Source organism: Xenopus tropicalis, chromosome 5 (genome assembly GCF_000004195.4).
Source record: "Xenopus tropicalis strain Nigerian chromosome 5, UCB_Xtro_10.0, whole genome shotgun sequence".
Taxonomy (NCBI): domain Eukaryota; kingdom Metazoa; phylum Chordata; class Amphibia; order Anura; family Pipidae; genus Xenopus; species Xenopus tropicalis.
In genome coordinates this window covers 151,065,304-151,085,594 of record NC_030681.2, presented here as the reverse complement: position 1 = coordinate 151,085,594, position 20,291 = coordinate 151,065,304, and the positions used below count along the sequence as shown (strand labels likewise).

Here is a 20,291-nt window from a genome sequence, read left to right as displayed (position 1 = left end):
CATAGGCTGCATTTCTGGGCCTCCCCCTTCTATGCACCCTGCTGGGCCTCCCCCTTCTATGCACCCTGCTGGGCCTCCCCCTTCTATGCACCCTGCTGGGCCTCCCCCTTCTATGCACCCTGTTGGGCCTCCCCCTTAAATGCACCCTGCTGGGCCTCCCCCTTCTATGCACCCTGCTGGGCCTCCCCCTTCTATGCACCCTGCTGGGCCTCCCCCTTAAATGCACCCTGCTGGGCCTCCCCCTTAAATGCACCCTGCTGGGCCTCCCCCTTAAATGCACCCTGCTGGGCCTCCCCCTTAAATGCACCCTGCTGGGCCTCCCCCTTAAATGCACCCTGCTGGGCCTCCCCCTTAAATGCACCCTGCTGGGCCTCCCCCTTAAATGCACCCTGCTGGGCCTCCCCCTTCTATGCACAATTCTGGGTTGTATCAGCCTGTCAGGGGACTGTGTACAGGGCGGCAGGGGGTCAGAAGGTGCAATGGGAAGCAGAGGAATTGTGGGCCCCCCTCACCCCCAAAGCTGCAGGGTCTCCCAACAAAGAGAAAGGAGACGTCTTTATACATAAAGCTGCGGTGCTGCCTAGGGATAAACCAGCATTGCCAAAAGTAAAGCCCATGTACAGAGTATGCAGAAATGTATGGAGAAATGTAGAGGCCACAACTTACCTGCAGGATTGGTCTCTGTATGTGATTAATTTGGAGCGGACATTGGGCTGATTATATAATCTGACCTCACTTACGAAGACACACGGTATAACCAAAGGAAGGCTTGATAAATGGCAGCCGCTATGTTATTAGGCAATACCTGCAGGGGGGCTCCCTTCTTAGCCTTCTCCCGCTTCCCAAAGATACAGGCGAGGTCAGTGGCGCTGCGGCACGAGAGGTCCTTCCCTGCAGGAACAAGACAGATAATGTTTATTTACATACACAGCCTTCTATTGTACAGCACTGCTCAATACGTTAGTAATAATTGCATTTATACCTATAAAGATTAATCGGCCTCATTGCAGCCTCACTGTAACGGAGCTTCCACAAGGGGGAGCACTTCCTGGTACCTACATTGTGACTCTTTCACCTTGCTTTATGGCTACACTCATTCTATATAATAATATAAATTCAGCATTATTGCGCTGCCTCTTACTGCACTGCTGCCTGGGGAAACTGGTCTAATTAGATATAAGAGCTCAGACTGGGAAGGAACATACAAGTGACTAATAATAATAATAATGATGATGGACATTTCATACATACTAATACATAAATACTGACGTATATACTAATCATTTAAATAATAGTGGGAGCCTGCCAAGCTCCAAAGCACTTGGGCAGAGCCCCGACCCGGAGAAACCTAAGAGAATCTGTGCAGATCAGCAAATCCTTTATTATATAAGAACAGCCAAGCTTTTCCTGAATAATAAAAACATAATATAAATATATATATAAATATGTGAGTCAATGCCTGCCATCTATTGGCTGCCCAGTTCCCTTATTATATTCCCCATACATAGCCAGAGACTAAAGCGCATTTATAAACACGGGGCAGATTTGCACCTAGGCAGTAACTTATAGCGACCAATCAGTAATTCCCTTTCATCAGCCAGATGTAGGTAGAACACTGAAAGCAAACATTTGATTGGTTGCCATACGTTAATGCCCAGGTAAAAATCTGCCCAGTGTTTATAAATAACCCCATTAAGTTAAACTAGCAGTCAGCAGACCGGTAGTAATACAGGATCAGGATGAAGGCAGAGAATGCTGGGAAATGTAGTTCTGCAAGAGTTTTTGTGCTGTACTAGCCCACAGGGCATTCAGTGGGTGAAAAGGGCAAGTGCCACGTGTGAGCGACACTCATAATTATCATGTGATGCATCTGTGCTAGAATAGCTATCCTCTGATAAATCTGTATAAACACAGCACGTAAGGTAAGAACCAACCTGCCCCGGTACTGGTTAGTTACACGGCAATTACCCATTACTCAACTGTCCCATGTATAGTATTAACTCACACACTACTCCTGCTCTAGTTCACCGGGAGGGCATTTGTCCCTATTGAACTTAATTACACACATATTCATTCGTTTGCATCAATTCGGGCGGGAACTTGGTGCAAAAAGTGATTTATTTATACAAAGTCAAAGTGATTTATTGGAAGTCTTTATACTATTTACATGTATCTTTATCTATTAGTTTTAATCTAAACTATAACTTGTTCATTCACATTCATTGTTTTAGCATCCGGCCACCAGGGGGAGTATGCAGTGAAGCCTGGCAGCAGGGAAATGACATCCTTGGATAATGGCACTGCTGCAAAGGTTCTGGACATCAGCAAGACTCTTAGCATTCTTATCCCTCTTCTCTATATATAATGCAATATGTCACGGCACAAGGTTTCCATTGATTTCCTGGATGTTTTCCATGTTTAAATGTTATTTGTAGCCTTTACGCATGGTGGTCACCTGATCGATATATTTGTAATAACCTTAAATTTGGCCCCTGGCCCACCCCCGATCTGCCCAGAATGCACCACCAATTTACCCTTTGTCTGCCTTTCCTTATTCCAGATCCCTCATGGGACATCTGTGACATCATGCCCCCCCACCTTCAACATCCCCCCCCGCCCCTTTTGTTGCTGCCCCCACTGCTAGCTGGTAAGTTAGTTTTAAAGGGACACTACCATTATTTTTATGGGGTACTTTTTATTTCTAAATGACACTGTTACACAGCAAATAATTCCCTCTGCCATTTAACCTTTTATTCTTGTACCAACAAATGTATTTGTAGCTGTAATATTGGTGTGTAGGCGCCATCTCAGTGCCTTGTGCCTGAGTCTGAGCTTTCAGCCAGCGCTACACATTAGAACTGCTTTCAGCTAACCTATTGTTTCTCCTACTCCCATGTAACTGGAGGAGTCCCAAGCCGGACTTGGATTTCTTACTATTGAGTGCTATTCTGATACCTACTGGGAGCTGCTATCTTGCTCCCTTCCCATTGTTCTGCTGATCGGCTGCTGGGGGGGGGGGGGGGATGTAACTCCAACTTGCAGCGCAGCAGTAAAGTGTGCCTGAGTCTGAGCTTTCAGCCAGCGCTACTCATTAGAACTGCTTTCAGCTAACCTATTGTTTCTCCTACTCCCATGTAACTGGAGGAGTCCCAAGCCGGACTTGGATTTCTTACTATTGAGTGCTATTCTGATACCTACTGGGAGCTGCTATCTTGCTCCCTTCCCATTGTTCTGCTGATCGGCTGCTGGGGGGGGGGATGTAACTCCAACTTGCAGCGCAGCAGTAAAGTGTGCCTGAGTCTGAGCTTTCAGCCAGCGCTACACATTAGAACTGCTTTCAGCTAACCTATTGTTTCTCCTACTCCCATGTAACTGGAGGAGTCCCAAGCCGGACTTGGATTTCTTACTATTGAGTGCTATTCTGATACCTACTGGGAGCTGCTATCTTGCTCCCTTCCCTGGAGAAGCTCTATTAACTGATGGGTTTTGTAACAAACATGTTTCCCATGACAGTGTTACTTTAAACAGGCGTCAGCCCTAGGCGCAGAGCACTGGTTTTGTACCGGACTGGTAGAAACATTACAGAACAAGTATAATTCTGCTGTAAATTTGAGACAAAAAGAGGGTGCTGGTAGGTGCTGATCAGTGTAACTCAGTCAGACATGAGGGTGAGAGTGTCAGACGCAACAAACCACTACACCCAGACACAAACATGCAGCCAATCCGGCACGGCCGGGGAAAACCAGGGGAGGGAACCCAAAATATGTACAGTGCTACGTACAAATGTCACCTAAACTATTCACGTAGCTCTGGGACAGTCACAGGGCTCAACTGCCATACATAGAGCAGAACCCCATCCATTAAAGGAGAACTAAAGCCATCTTGTCAGCATAAGCCCCTCCCCAAGCACAAACTCTCCCAAATCCCAGGAGAATGCTTCTGGTTGCTCGAGAGCCTGGGACAGGGTACGGCATATAGATGGCATATAGATTGTAAGCTCTACGGGGCAGGGACCTCCATCCTCTTGTCTCTTTGACTCTTAACTTGTTGCAACTGTACCTTGTATTTATCTGTATTTATTGTTATACTGTGTATTTATCTATTATTATCTTAATAACCCCCTGTTTGTATTAATGTATTCTACTGTACAGCGCTGCGTACATAAGTAGCACTTTATAAATAAACATATACTACAGAACTATTTGTATGGAGTTACAATGTGCTGATACATGTTGGAGCGGCTGAGAGAGGGGGCGCAATAGGGTGAGGCTCCCACATGACAAACCCACACATTAAGCTGCAGGTTACTGTAATGGTATAGTTACACTAATACGTGTGTGCCGCTACGTCACTCCTAAGGATTTCCCTGTGTCACCCCGATGACCTTTGGGCCGCAGCCATTGCAAATATTTGTTTTTCAGTCACATGGACAAATTACCACAACATGTACATTCTTTCCCAATACCCACAGATCCTGATCTAGATCAGATCCCCCCCCCCATTGTAAGCAGCAGTCCTGCCCTGCTTTATGGCTGAGATTCTAGCTATCTGTATAACAGAGCATTCTGTCACAGTGGCACAGATCCTATCTGATCCCCCCATTGTAAGCAGCAGTCCTGCCCTGCTTTATGGCTGAGATTCTAGCTATCTGTATAACAGAGCATTCTGTCACAGTGGCACAGATCCTATCTGATCCCCCCATTGTAAGCAGCAGTCCTGCCCTGCTTTATGGCTGAGATTCTAGCTATCTGTATAACAGAGCATTCTGTCACAGTGGCACAGATCCTATCTGATCCCCCCATTGTAAGCAGCAGTCCTGCCCTGCTTTATGGCTGAGATTCTAGCTATCTGTATAACAGAGCATTCTGTCACAGTGGCACAGATCCTATCTGATCCCCCATTGTAAGCAGCAGTCCTGCCCTGCTTTATGGCTGAGATTCTAGCTATCTGTATAACAGAGCATTCTGTCACAGTGGCACAGATCCTATCTGATCCCCCCATTGTAAGCAGCAGTCCTGCCCTGCTTTATGGCTGAGATTCTAGCTATCTGTATAACAGAGCATTCTGTCACAGTGGCACAGATCCTATCTGATCCCCCCCATTGTAAGCAGCAGTCCTGCCCTGCTTTATGGCTGAGATTCTAGCTATCTGTATAACAGAGCATTCTGTCACAGTGGCACAGATCCTATCTGATCCCCCCATTGTAAGCAGCAGTCCTGCCCTGCTTTATGGCTGAGATTCTAGCTATCTGTATAACAGAGCATTCTGTCACAGTGGCACAGATCCTATCTGACCCCCCCCCCATTGTAAGCAGCAGTCCTGCCCTGCTTTATGGCTGAGATTCTAGCTATCTGTATAACAGAGCATTCTGTCACAGTGGCACAGATCCTATCTGATCCCCCCCCATTGTAAGCAGCAGTCCTGCCCTGCTTTATGGCTGAGATTCTAGCTATCTGTATAACAGAGCATTCTGTCACAGTGGCACAGATCCTATCTGATCCCCCCATTGTAAGCAGCAGTCCTGCCCTGCTTTATGGCTGAGATTCTAGCTATCTGTATAACAGAGCATTCTGTCACAGTGGCACAGATCCTATCTGATCCCCCCCCATTGTAAGCAGCAGTCCTGCCCTGCTTTATGGCTGAGATTCTAGCTATCTGTATAACAGAGCATTCTGTCACAGTGGCACAGATCCTATCTGATCCCCCCATTGTAAGCAGCAGTCCTGCCCTGCTTTATGGCTGAGATTCTAGCTATCTGTATAACAGAGCATTCTGTCACAGTGGCACAGATCCTATCTGATCCCCCCATTGTAAGCAGCAGTCCTGCCCTGCTTTATGGCTGAGATTCTAGCTATCTGTATAACAGAGAATTCTGTCACAGTGACACAGATCCTATCTGATCCCCCCATTGTAAGCAGCAGTCCTGCCCTGCTTTATGGCTTCATTTCACACTCCCTTATTGCTCCGATGCCATTAGTTTGTACCCGATGACCTGACACTTCAGTCTTTATTGAGACTTCAGGGCCTGGAATGACAGAGGTTCCTGGTCTCTAATCCCTGATCAAGGAGACACCTTTTTTTTCATGAAATCAGACTACACCCGCAGCAGGCAGGCAGGCAGGCACCACGGCTGTAAGGGCAGGAGAGGGCAGAGGAAGTGAGTCAGGCTGGATCATGGCAGACACCCTACAACTTTCCAGAATTCCTGGAGGAAAATCAACACTTCCTTAAATACAAGTGGCTTTCAGGCCTGCACATAAGAATCACCTCCCCGTGTAACGTGTATCCTATTGACACCAACCCTAAAGGCATAGGTGGAACCCCCCTGGAGGAATGTTGTTTCCCAGGGGCAGGGATAATGGGAGCCCCAGACGTGATGTACATTTAAATAAAGCTCTCCAGTAGAAATGTGGGCTCCAGGAGTACATGCCCCTGGCCTACAGCCCCTGAGTGCCTGCTGCAGACTCACACTGCCTGCAGCAGGCACTCATGTAAGCGCTTGGGCCAAATCCAGTTTTTTTTGGGAAGAAAGCAAGCTAGTCATGGTGGCTCTGGCCTGTCTCTGTTCTGTTCATTGCACAGTGCTCTAAAGCTGCCCATACACCTTAAGATCCACTCACTTGGCGATGTCGCCAAGTGAGCGGATCTTCTCACAATATCCACACCTACGGGTGGGCGATATCGGGGGAATTTAGGCTAATTTCGATTGTTTGGCCCTGGGGCCAAACGATCAAATTATAACGACGGGTATAGGCAAAGTCAGTCCGGGGACCGCATCAACGAGCCGATGTGGTCTCTGATCTGACTAGATTTTCTAACCTGCCCGATCGAGATCTGGCCAATTTCAGGCCCGTCGGTAGTCGCCATACACGGGCCGTTTAGCTGCCGAATCGGTCTAAGGGACTGACATCGGCAGCTAGAATCGGCCCGTGTATGGTGACCTTACGGCTGAAGACACACAGAGCTACTAGTAGCAGCTACAAATATAGACAATGCTGATCATTTACTGATAATTGTCTTAACGTGTGTTTAGCTGAGGCAAATCTCAGTATTGTCTATGGCAGGGGATTTTCTAGCTTTTAGTAGCCCTGACAAGTAGCTGCTACTAAGAAGCTCCATGTATCTTTGCCCTAGGGCTACAATGCTGATCATTTACGGATAATTCTCATTATTGTGTATAGCAGGGTATTTTCTGGCTTTTAGCAGCCGTGAAAAGTAGGAGCGAGAGAGATTAATATATATATATATATATATATATATATATATATATATATACACACTATATATACTTATAAGTACTAAGCACCTCCACCCAGGGCAGCCTGGGGCTTCACAGAACCCTCGTGCACTCGTAAACATTCTCTGATTTCTCAACTATGAACTTCCGACCTTCACGAATGATTATTATTTAAAGGCACGGGGTATGAGGAGGACAGACTGGTTTGGCCACTTCTTAGCTGCGCCTGTGAGAGTGGAGGATAAGCCAATAAGCACTGATCAATGGGGTAAAGACACCATGGAAGTGACACTTACCCCACCCAGTGCATCACTTGTCACCCAGTCACCCTGTATTTCCTCATCACTAACTATGCAGCAGAGCCTGGGCCGCCCCGCATGTCTGCGCACAACCGGCCCGTGACGAACAGGGACAGGCAGAGAAGCATCAGGGTTACGTTTCGCAACCTGGAACTTTGATGCAGAATTTTACACAGCACATCAAAGAAAATGCAGTTGTGCCTTCGCTGGGGTTCAATAAATCAAAGATATTGCAATATAAAATAAAAAGTCAAGTATCAGGTTCAGCTTTAATTGGTAAATGAAGGAGTAGGTGAGCTGGCAGCAGGTTGTTATTTGCCTTACACCCCTTCCCTTTGGTGATGCCCTTCCATTCACCCAGAAAGTCAGAAATGGTTCCACCCCTCATAATATTTGTATACCAAGTCACACCCCCTTCTATAGCAGATGTTGCCCCATCGCCTTCATTCTTCCCTGTCCCCATCTGGCCCACCTTCCCCTCATCTTCTTCTACATTATCTCCCACTCTATAAACCATCACTCTCACCAGATTCTCAAGGTGGGGCATCCAGGGGCAGTACTGGCATCTCTTAAAGAACAAGTCAACCCAGAATATAAATTGTTGCCTATAATTCTATTACGATATACTCATAGCTCAGGGACTATGGATCCAAGGGCAAGTTGTTATTGAGGAAGGGAGGAAGTGAACTGATGTCTTGAGGTCAGAAAGGAAGTTCTTTTAACCCCCATGTTGATATTAAACCTGAGCAACTGCAATAATGTCATGTAATGTGCAGGGCAACGATGGGAAGGTTAGCAGCAATAATTATATGGGTGTAACGACATGGCTGCTTCTGTGCTTAGAGACACAGTCAGAAACACCTCAGGCCAAACATACGTAGAAAGTCTGATTCATTATCTACCCCTAAATAATTGCCATGTTGCCAAGGGGGGGCTTGTGCCTACAAATGACAATAACAGCCCATTGCTGTTCCATTTACAGCCTGGATCTGCCCTCACTCAGGGTTCACTGGCTGTAGCTGAACTACAACTCCCAGTATGCACCATCAGCAAAGCAGAGTGCATTCGCTCCATGACACACATTATTATTTATTCCCAGTTGTGCGCTCACCTTTGGCGAATTTCATGTAATGGACGCGCTTCCTGGAGGATTTGGACTTCTCTTCCAGGCTAAATGATTTCTTCTCTTGCTCAGCCGGAGTCTCTTCTACTGAGAAATAACGACATGTTAAAAACATTCTACCCCATGCACAACCCCCAGCCCACATTCTATCTATATAAAGGGCTCAGGTACAACCAGGTATATGGTGATATGATATGATCTTCAATCCTCTACCAACAGTTGAAGTCAGGAAATTGGCCATCAAAAGGCACCAATTTCTTAACTTCTAAATTATATATGACTATAAGCTCTGTGCCTGGCAGCAACTTTAAGGCCTTATTGGCATTATCCTGTAAACATGTGAAAGTGCCAATGTCTGAAAGTATTATCAAGTAAAGGCTTACAGAGAGTTACATGTGAATCACAAGTGCCACCTAGTGGAAAGTCATGTGAAACGAATCCCAATAAAGCAACACTGTCATGGTGTTTATAGGGCACTTTTATCTCTAAATGACACTGTTACACAGCAAATAATTCCCTCTGCCATTTAACCTTTTATTCTTGAACCAACAAATGGTCTCCTAATGGGAGATTACAAAGGTGGGATTTAAACCCTCACTAGATAAATCTGACCTCCCAAATTAAGAAACTCTGGAAATATAATGTTTAACCACAAAACTTGCTTTTTAAAATAGAATTTTCAAAAATCCCCCACCCCTGTAACAGGCAAGATCTTGTGTTTCTAAAAAAAAAATTTTATTAAAGGGGTAAGCTCACCGTTAAGTTTACTTTTAGTACAGTATAGAATTTCCTATTTTTGGCAACTTTTCCATTGCTCTTCATTCTTTATATTGAGTTATTTGCCTTTCTCTTCTGCCTCTTTCCTGCTTTCAAATGGGGGTCCCTGACTCCAGCAGCCAAGGAACCAAAGCTCTGTTATTTATTAAGATTGTAAGCTCTTGTGAGCAGGGCCCTGCCCCCTAATAACCTCCTCAAAATAAGCAATTATAACTGTGCATCTGGTCAGATGAAATGTTTGTCTGTAAACAGTAATGTCTTTTATTTGTAAAAATAAATAATAATAATAAAATACTTATTTAGGCCTCTCCTATTTACCTTCCAGTCTCTCATTCAAACCACTGCCTGGTTGCTAGGGGAAACTAGAACTTAACCCCAGCTGGTGAAAGTCCAAAGTGTAGAGCTGCTGAACAAAAGTAGAGAGTGATATTCTAAGACAATTTGCCATTGGTCTTAATTTTTTTTTATTTGTATTTTATTTTTAGTTATTTCACTGTTTGTTCAGCAGCTCTCCTGTTTGGAGTTTCAGCAGCTATCTGGTTGCTAAGATCTAAATTACCTTAGCAACCAGGGAGTGGTTTGAATGAGAGACTGGAAAATATGCAGTAGAGGGCCTGAATAGAAGAATACATTATTAAAAGCAACAAAAACAAATAAACTGGAGCCTTACAGAGCAATAGTTTTTGGCTGCCGGGGTCAGTGACCCCCATTTGAAAGCTGCAAAGAGTTAGAAGAAAAAGGCAGATAATTCAAAAATGATAAAAATAATGTAAAGTAATAAATGTAATGTAAATAATGTAAAGTAATAAAGACCAGATTTAAACCACGCCTTTAAATACCACAAATGATAAAAAAAGTATTTTTTTTCAATTTGTCACAGAATACTTTATATCTGTATCATATAAAAAGTAACTTACACAGGTCAACTGCATCCCTGAACTACTCCTTTACATAAGGGGCATTAAGCAACAAAGGGGGGTGATACACAGAAGGGCACATAAACACGACCCACGTGACTGATACAATGCATAAACATGGCACAGATGCCACCAGAAAGTGACAAACACAAAGTTACCCCCACACCAATAGCGTACCGGATTCTGTCCCATGGCAGTTATTCAGCTCAGCCAGAATCTGGTTAAAATCATCCTGATGGGAGAGCCAGTTATCCTGAGAGTTGGAACAAAAACAAAGGAATTAGTGAGATCTGGAACAATCCTCTATACAGAGACTGGTGCCACTAAAGATTTGGGGTGAGTGCTTATTTGTGCCCTGGGTACCCCTGGAACTATAGCAGGGTGACTGTTACCCCAATGTTTCTATATATCTGTAACCTTGTTATGGGCTAAGGGGGCCCAGCCTGAAGGCCAGTTAGGGGGGGATTTGGGGTGAGTGCTTATTTGTGCCCTGGGTACCCCTGGAACTATAGCAGGGTGACTGTTACCCCAATGTTTCTATATATCTGTAACCTTGTTATGGGCTAAGGGGGCCCAGCCTGAAGGCCAGTTAGGGGGGGATTTGGGGTGAGTGCTTATTTGTGCCCTGGGTACCCCTGGAACTATAGCGGGGTGACTGTTACCCCAATGTTTCTATATATCTGTAACCTTGTTATGGGCTAAGGGGGCCCAGCCTGAAGGCCAGTTAGGGGGGGATTTGGGGTGAGTGCTTATTTGTGCCCTGGGTACCCCTGGAACTATAGCGGGGTGACTGTTACCCCAATGTTTCTATATATCTGTAACCTTGTTATGGGCTAAGGGGGCCCAGCCTGAAGGCCAGTTAGGGGGGGATTTGGGGTGAGTGCTTATTTGTGCCCTGGGTACCCCTGGAACTATAGCAGGGTGACTGTTACCCCAATGTTTCTATATATCTGTAACCTTGTTATGGGCTAAGGGGGCCCAGCCTGAAGGCCAGTTAGGGGGGGATTTGGGGTGAGTGCTTATTTGTGCCCTGGGTACCCCTGGAACTATAGCAGGGTGACTGTTACCCCAATGTTTCTATATATCTGTAACCTTGTTATGGGCTAAGGGGGCCCAGCCTGAAGGCCAGTTAGGGGGGATTTGGGGGGAGTGCTTATTTGTGCCCTGGGTACCCCTGGAACTATAGCGGGGTGACTGTTACCCCAATGTTTCTATATATCTGTAACCTTGTTATGGGCTAAGGGGGCCCAGCCTGAAGGCCAGTTAGGGGGGATTTGGGGTGAGTGCTTATTTGTGCCCTGGGTACCCCTGGAACTATAGCGGGGTGACTGTTACCCCAATGTTTCTATATATCTGTAACCTTGTTATGGGCTAAGGGAGCCCAGCCTGAAGGCCAGTTAGGGGGGGATTTGGGGTGAGTGCTTATTTGTGCCCTGGGTACCCCTGGAACTATAGCAGGGTGACTGTTACCCCAATGTTTCTATATATCTGTAACCTTGTTATGGGCTAAGGGGGCCCAGCCTGAAGGCCAGTTAGGGGGGGATTTGGGGTGAGTGCTTATTTGTGCCCTGGGTACCCCTGGAACTATAGCAGGGTGACTGTTACCCCAATGTTTCTATATATCTGTAACCTTGTTATGGGCTAAGGGGGCCCAGCCTGAAGGCCAGTTAGGGGGGGATTTGGGGTGAGTGCTTATTTGTGCCCTGGGTACCCCTGGAACTATAGCCGGGGTGACTGTTACCCCAATGTTTCTATATATCTGTAACCTTGTTATGGGCTAAGGGGGCCCAGCCTGAAGGCCAGTTAGGGGGGATTTGGGGTGAGTGCTTATTTGTGCCCTGGGTACCCCTGGAACTATAGCAGGGTGACTGTTACCCCAATGTTTCTATATATCTGTAACCTTGTTATGGGCTAAGGGGGCCCAGCCTGAAGGCCAGTTAGGGGGGGATTTGGGGTGAGTGCTTATTTGTGCCCTGGGTACCCCTGGAACTATAGCCGGGGTGACTGTTACCCCAATGTTTCTATATATCTGTAACCTTGTTATGGGCTAAGGGGGCCCAGCCTGAAGGCCAGTTAGGGGGGATTTGGGGTAAGTGCTTATTTGTGCCCTGGGTACCCCTGGAACTATAGCGGGGTGACTGTTACCCCAATGTTTCTATATATCTGTAACCTTGTTATGGGCTAAGGGGGCCCAGCCTGAAGGCCAGTTAGGGGGGGATTTGGGGTGAGTGCTTATTTGTGCCCTGGGTACCCCTGGAACTATAGCCGGGGTGACTGTTACCCCAATGTTTCTATATATCTGTAACCTTGTTATGGGCTAAGGGGGCCCAGCCTGAAGGCCAGTTAGGGGGGGATTTGGGGTAAGTGCTTATTTGTGCCCTGGGTACCCCTGGAACTATAGCGGGGTGACTGTTACCCCCAATGTTTCTATATATCTGTAACCTTGTTATGGGCTAAGGGGGCCCAGCCTGAAGGCCAGTTAGGGGGGGGATTTGGGGTGAGTGCTTATTTGTGCCCTGGGTACCCCTGGAACTATAGCGGGGTGACTGTTACCCCAATGTTTCTATATATCTGTAACCTTGTTATGGGCTAAGGGGGCCCAGCCTGAAGGCCAGTTAGGGGGGGATTTGGGGTGAGTGCTTATTTGTGCCCTGGGTACCCCTGGAACTATAGCCGGGGTGACTGTTACCCCAATGTTTCTATATATCTGTAACCTTGTTATGGGCTAAGGGGGCCCAGCCTGAAGGCCAGTTAGGGGGGGATTTGGGGTAAGTGCTTATTTGTGCCCTGGGTACCCCTGGAACTATAGCGGGGTGACTGTTACCCCAATGTTTCTATATATCTGTAACCTTGTTATGGGCTAAGGGGGCCCAGCCTGAAGGCCAGTTAGGGGGGGATTTGGGGTGAGTGCTTATTTGTGCCCTGGGTACCCCTGGAACTATAGCCGGGGTGACTGTTACCCCAATGTTTCTATATATCTGTAACCTTGTTATGGGCTAAGGGGGCCCAGCCTGAAGGCCAGTTAGGGGGGGATTTGGGGTAAGTGCTTATTTGTGCCCTGGGTACCCCTGGAACTATAGCGGGGTGACTGTTACCCCAATGTTTCTATATATCTGTAACCTTGTTATGGGCTAAGGGGGCCCAGCCTGAAGGCCAGTTAGGGGGGGATTTGGGGTGAGTGCTTATTTGTGCCCTGGGTACCCCTGGAACTATAGCGGGGTGACTGTTACCCCAATGTTTCTATATATCTGTAACCTTGTTATGGGCTAAGGGGGCCCAGCCTGAAGGCCAGTTAGGGGGGGATTTGGGGTGAGTGCTTATTTGTGCCCTGGGTACCCCTGGAACTATAGCCGGGGTGACTGTTACCCCAATGTTTCTATATATCTGTAACCTTGTTATGGGCTAAGGGGGCCCAGCCTGAAGGCCAGTTAGGGGGGGATTTGGGGTAAGTGCTTATTTGTGCCCTGGGTACCCCTGGAACTATAGCAGGGTGACTGTTACCCCCAATGTTTCTATATATCTGTAACCTTGTTATGGGCTAAGGGGGCCCAGCCTGAAGGCCAGTTAGGGGGGGGATTTGGGGTGAGTGCTTATTTGTGCCCTGGGTACCCCTGGAACTATAGCGGGGTGACTGTTACCCCAATGTTTCTATATATCTGTAACCTTGTTATGGGCTAAGGGGGCCCAGCCTGAAGGCCAGTTAGGGGGGGATTTGGGGTAAGTGCTTATTTGTGCCCTGGGTACCCCTGGAACTATAGCAGGGTGACTGTTACCCCCAATGTTTCTATATATCTGTAACCTTGTTATGGGCTAAGGGGGCCCAGCCTGAAGGCCAGTTAGGGGGGGGATTTGGGGTGAGTGCTTATTTGTGCCCTGGGTACCCCTGGAACTATAGCGGGGTGACTGTTACCCCAATGTTTCTATATATCTGTAACCTTGTTATGGGCTAAGGGGGCCCAGCCTGAAGGCCAGTTAGGGGGAGACTGTATCAGTCCTGACCTGTCTTATTTGATTTGGTTCTCTCTCCCTGTGCCTATGGTAAGACTGCTCCAGAGACCAGAGATGCTTGTTGCACTGACTGTGACCATTTCCCTGAGTGCCGCTATACTGAGCAGAGAGAGTGCATGTAGCAGAATGAGATGACTATGGCAGTTCATTACCTCATAGTTGATAGAGGCTCCGAGTCCCAGAGTGTTGTTCTTTACTTGCACCTTGATGTGGTCTGTGCTCCCTTGTTCCTTAGCTCCCAGCCCCTATAAGAGAAAAAAAGAGACAAACTTTAAAGTGGTTGTTCATCTTTAAATTAACTCTTAATATGATGTACACAGTGATAATGAGAGACAATTTGCAATCGGTCTTCATTTATTATTTCTGGTTTCTCAGTTAACTTTTTGTTCAGCAGCCTTGCCATTTGGAATATCAGCTGCTATCTAGTAGCTAGGGTTTTGTTTACCTTAGCAACCAGGCAGTGGCTTAAACAAGAGATTGGAATATTAATAGGAGAGGGACTGAATAGAAAGAAAAAAAACCAAATTATAAAATTGTAAGCTCACAGAGCAATCGTTTTTATCTGTCGGGGTCAGTGACCCCCATTTGAAAGCTGGAAAGATGTAGAAGTAGAAAGTAAATCATTCAAAAATGATAAAAAAAATAATGAAGACCAACTGCAAAGCTGCTAGGAATAGGCCATTCTATAACATAATAAAAGTTTAGTTAAGTTAAAGGTGAACCACCCCTTTAACATAGGGGGCGTTTATACTGTGACCAGGGCTCCACCCCCCTTATTGACCTAAATCATCCCAGAGAAGTTCAGTGTTTAGCGTTTATTTCTTTTACATTTCCATATCCCCAAAAAGTTGCCCCTCCCCCAGAGTGAAAGAAATGGCTAATAAAGTTACCATGATGACTCGAGTTGTGGCGGTATAAAGAGCTACCTACCTTGCCTTTGGACCAGCCCATCTTTTCCAGCATCTTCTGGCCAAATTTGGACTCATCCTTACTCCAGGCGCTGTTTCTTGGGTCTACCGACCATTTCTGTTTCCTACGGGCTAAAGGCAACAGCGCAGGTTATACCCCAAATGTGCCATTAAAGTAACACTGTTATGGGAAAACATGTTTTTTTCAAAACCCAGCAGTTAATAGAGCTTCTCCAGCAGAATCCTGCATTGTAATCTGTTTTTCCCATGGGGCTAGCCATATTCTTCATTTCCCAGGGTGCCACAGCCATGTGACCTGTGCTCTGATAAACTTCACTCACACTTTACTGCTGCGCTGCAAGTTGGAGTGATATCCCCCCCCCCCTCACCCCCAGCAGCCGATCAGCAGAACAATGGGAAGGGAGCAAGATAGCAGCTCCCAGTAGGTATCAGAATAGCACTCAATAGTAAGAAATCCAAGTCCGGCTTTGGACTCCTCCAGTTACATGGGAGTAGGAGAAACAATAGGTTAGCTGAAAGCAGTTCTAATGTGTAGCGCTGGCTGAAAGCTCAGACTCAGGCACACTTTACTGCTGCGCTGCAAGTTGGAGTGATATCCCCCCCCCTCACCCCCAGCAGCCGATCAGCAGAACAATGGGAAGGGAGCAAGATAGCAGCTCCCAGTAGGTATCAGAATAGCACTCAATAGTAAGAAATCCAAGTCCGGCTTGGGACTCCTCCAGTTACATGGGAGTAGGAGAAACAATAGGTTAGCTGAAAGCAGTTCTAATGTGTAGCGCTGGCTGAAAGCTCAGACTCAGGCACACTTTACTGCTGCGCTGCAAGTTGGCGTGATATCCCCCCCCCTCCCCCCCAGCAGCCGATCAGCAGAACAATGGGAAGGGAGCAAAATAGCAGCTCCCAGTAGGTATCAGAATAGCACTCAATAGTAAGAAATCCAAGTCCAGCTTGGGACTCCTCCAGTTACATAGGAGTAGGAGAAACAATAGGTTAGCTGAAGGCAGTTCTAATGGGTAGCGCTGGCTGAAAGCTCAGACTCAGGCACAAGGCACTGAGATGGCGCCTACACACCAATATTACAGCTACAAATACATTTGTTGGTTTAAGAATAAAAGGTTAAATGGCAGAGGGAATTATTTGCGGTGTAACAGTGTCATTTAGAAATAAAAAGTACCCCATAAATATCATGGCAGGGTCCCTTTAAGTTGCCACAACAATGATTGTTTCTGTTAGAAAGCATTGGTGGGGGGGATATCACTCCAACTTGCAGCGCAGCAGTAAAGTGAGACTGAAGTTTATCAGAGCACAGGTTACATGGCTGTGGCACCCTGGGAAATGAAATCATAGTAACTACAACTCCCAGCATTCCCAGTGTTACTAAGAGTTGTAGTTCAGCAGCAGGGGAGCCACACAGAGAGTCACATGGTGTGTAAGACACATGGCTGCCCCCCCACTGACACACTTGGTGCTGCAGCAGTGCAAGGGGCAGAGTGCAAGGCTAATGGCAGGCCCCCGGGCCACACTTACGCTCTGCCAGCATTGCCATGGTCCCGGAGCTGGAGGGCACTGCCGGGATAGATGTTCCTCAGGGCACAGCTGGGCGAAAAAGGAAATAATCCCGCGTCACAGTGACCGCGACACAGCGTGTTGATGACGTAAGGCCGGGCACAGAAGCTGCTGTTAGTCACGTGAGCGCCAGTAAAGGGGCGGGGCCACTGGTAAACGCTATATATATTCCTGCCGCCCAGTAACAGCCCTAGTATTGAGCAGAATGCGGAGTGTTATAGCGGGACTGTGAAACTGAACCTCTGCAGTCTGTATCGGTATAAACCGATTCTATACATTCGCCTTTTGGCTGCTTGGTGTTTGTTTTGCTCTAGCGTGAGGTAAATGAGAAAGGCGAATATCAATAAAACGTGCACATTTCTATAGGGTATCCGTGTGTGCGTTACACCACTTCCCCTTCAAAGGGACCCTGCCATGTTATTTATGGGACACTTTGTATCTCTAAATGACACTGTTACACAGCAAATAATTCCCTCTGCCATTTAACCTTTTATTCTTGTACCAACAAATGTATTTGTAGCTGTAATATTGGTGTGTAGGCGCCATCTCAGTGCCTTGTGCCTGAGTCTGAGCTTTCAGCCAGCGCTACTCATTAGAACTGCTTTCAGCTAACCTATTGTTTCTCCTACTCCCATGTAACTGGAGGAGTCCCAAGCCGGACTTGGATTTCTTACTATTGAGTGCTATTCTGATACCTACTGGGAGCTGCTATCTTGCTCCCTTCCCATTGTTCTGCTGATCGGCTGCTGGGGGTGAGGGGGGGGATATCACTCCAACTTGCAGCGCAGCAGTAAAGTGTGCCTGAGTCTGAGCTTTCAGCCAGCGCTACACATTAGAACTGCTTTCAGCTAACCTATTGTTTCTCCTACTCCCATGTAACTGGAGGAGTCCCAAGCCGGACTTGGATTTCTTACTATTGAGTGCTATTCTGATACCTACTGGGAGCTGCTATCTTGCTCCCTTCCCATTGTTCTGCTGATCGGCTGCTGGGGGGGAGGGGTGGGGGAGGGGGGATATTACTCCAACTTGCAGCGCAGCAGTAAAGTGTGAGTGAAGTTTATCAGAGCACAGGTCACATGGCTGTGGCACCCTGGGAAATGAAGAATATGGCTAGCCCCATGGGAAAAACAGATTACAATGCAGGATTCTGCTGGAGAAGCTCTATTAACTGACGGGTTTGTAACAAACATGTTTTCCCGTGTCAGTGTTACTTTAATTTAAAGTTGAAAGTTAACAGGACCTTCATTACAGTTACTATGGGTGAGCTCCATAGCAATCTCCCCAGCCCATGTCCAAGACGGAGCGGCTTGAGTCCCCGGTGCGCTTCCTGAGTTATGTAAGGGTTTAACATTCTGTTTCCACAGGATCCATAAGAGACGTGTCCATTCAGAGTCGTTGTCGCTCTACAGACAGGGAAGGACATCAGCGCCGACATGTTGGTGCAGAAATCAGAGAGAAATGGCCAGTTGGCACCTTATCATCAGGCCACCTTACCCCTGGTATGTACCCCGCTAACCTTAGTATTCTTTTCCTATTATTGACCTTGGCCTGACTCTGCCCCCATGCTGCCTGTCTGAAACTATATCATTTATACCTTGTTAACCCTTGCCTGCCTCTTATCTAGTATGTGCCTACATTGCTTTATTACCTGCCAGTTACTTACCTTTGTTGTACCAGTGCCTGCCTTTTTTTCTTTTGTGTTTCTGCAATAAAGCTCCTTTGTCTTCTCAAGAATCAAAAGTCACTGAGAGGTTCTGTGCCCCCCATATAAAGGCACAAGGCTGCAGGCTGAGTTATACAGGGAACTCTGAGTATCACTCATGTATTATAAGGGATAATGTACCCCCTACTGTAAATGATAAGGATATTAGCAGTCACTGAGGGGTTCTGTGCCCATATAAAGGCACAAGGCTGCAGGCTGAGTTATACAGGGAACTCTGAGTATCACTCATGTATTATAAGGGATAATGTACCCCCTACTGTAAATGATAAGGATATTAGCAGTCACTGAGGGGTTCTGTGCCCATATAAAGGCACAAGGCTGCAGGCTGAGTTATACAGGGAACTCTGAGTATCACTCATGTATTATAAGGGATAATGTACCCCCTACTGTAAATGATAAGGATATTAGCAGTCACTGAGGGGTTCTGTGCCCATATATCCCTTATAATATATGCTACAAAATTGAGTTTTTGAGACTTTTGATTCATAAATCTTAAAATTTGAAATTGAAGAATTTGAAAATAATTTTTTAAATTAAAAATATAATATACAAATTAGGTTTGGGTTCTGTTCAGTAATTGGCTGGGTCTGACCCACAGGACAGAAAGACATTCCCATAGACATTTTATTAAAATGAACTGTTTATTTTTCTCATTTAAGTCAGCACATTATAATGTATTAAAATGGAAAGGTACAAAATCGAAATAAATACTTCTGATTCATGTATAAATCTTTTGTCAAGATGACAAGTTTTTGTTTTTGTTCATCAGTACATGTTTCAATAAAACACTTAAAATGGCATCGAAACTATTTCAAATATGGAGAATGGAAGTCGATTTGAAAGAAAACATATTTATTTCTATTTAGGCTCGTTTTGGCATGATCTTTTGACGCAAACCTGGGTTCCCCAAAACCACGGAAATGGTGGCAAAAATAGAAACGTTCAACTCATGTAAAAAAATAATCAGGCTTTGAAATAAAAAAACAAACCAATCCGAAAGCTTCTACGCGTCCTGACATTCACCCCCGGCCGAGTACTCGCAGGATATACATTCATTTGTCAGAGGGAAGACGGCCGCTGACTCCCTATAGAAGAGGCTTAAGGGGAAAGATGCCTTTTGTTTTCTTTCCTTATAAAATGATAAAGACAGCCCGTAACTGTAAACAGGATAGAATAAGGGTAAGTTTGCCCCCTCGGCTGCCCGTTTCTACGCAGCCCGCTGCCGGCAACACTTGCAGTGAAAGAGTTAACATTATCAGAGTGCAAAAATTAGAGTAAATGGAACGCAGGCACAGGTTTAGCTGCTTGCCCCAGGTATAAAGTTTGCCAGACCATAATCATTGCCATCGGGGCCGAGCATAGGATTGTATGGCTGCTATACACACCGGCGGCAGGGAGGGAGCTGAGGTGGATTATGGGTACTCTATCAATGGTGAAAATATGGAGTATGGGGCGAGGGATGAGATGGGGTATGTAGGCAAAGGAGTCGTTCGGTGATCATGGGATATAACTTGACATGTACGTACCTTGGTGTGTGTGATGTGTTCTCTTGCCAACTATATATACTCACGTCCCCCAATTCCTTAACCCCCTTCATATCACAGCTTGCTTTCTGGGTATTATTTGTTTTTACTGGAATTTTAGGATTTATGGTCAGGAAAGTGTTGGGATAAGCCCTTTCAGAGGCCAGGGATTTGCATTAAAAATTCAAA

General features: G+C 46.2%; 1 protein-coding gene and 1 long non-coding RNA gene across 3 annotated transcripts in view; one reads left to right on the top strand and one right to left on the bottom strand.

Annotated features, from left to right (window-relative positions):
- Positions 1–16,951, bottom strand: part of pinx1 (PIN2 (TERF1) interacting telomerase inhibitor 1) — an 89,274-nt gene extending 72,323 nt beyond the window's left edge. The window contains exons 1-6 of one of the 2 annotated variants that reach the window (XM_012964033.3): positions 16,818–16,951; positions 15,292–15,401; positions 14,514–14,606; positions 10,531–10,606; positions 8,648–8,746; positions 806–891 (exon numbers count right to left, since the gene is read on the bottom strand). In XM_012964033.3, the coding sequence (XP_012819487.2) occupies positions 806–891; positions 8,648–8,746; positions 10,531–10,606; positions 14,514–14,606; positions 15,292–15,401; positions 16,818–16,836 (483 nt within the window). In that variant the 5' untranslated portion in view covers positions 16,837–16,951. 2 annotated transcript variants of the gene reach the window in all.
- On the top strand, positions 16,940–19,578 carry LOC101730313. Its single transcript, XR_208669.3, has 3 exons — positions 16,940–17,176; positions 18,221–18,355; positions 19,446–19,578. It is a non-coding gene; the product is annotated as an uncharacterized LOC101730313 (long non-coding RNA).
- The last annotated feature ends 713 nt before the right edge of the window (positions 19,579–20,291 follow it).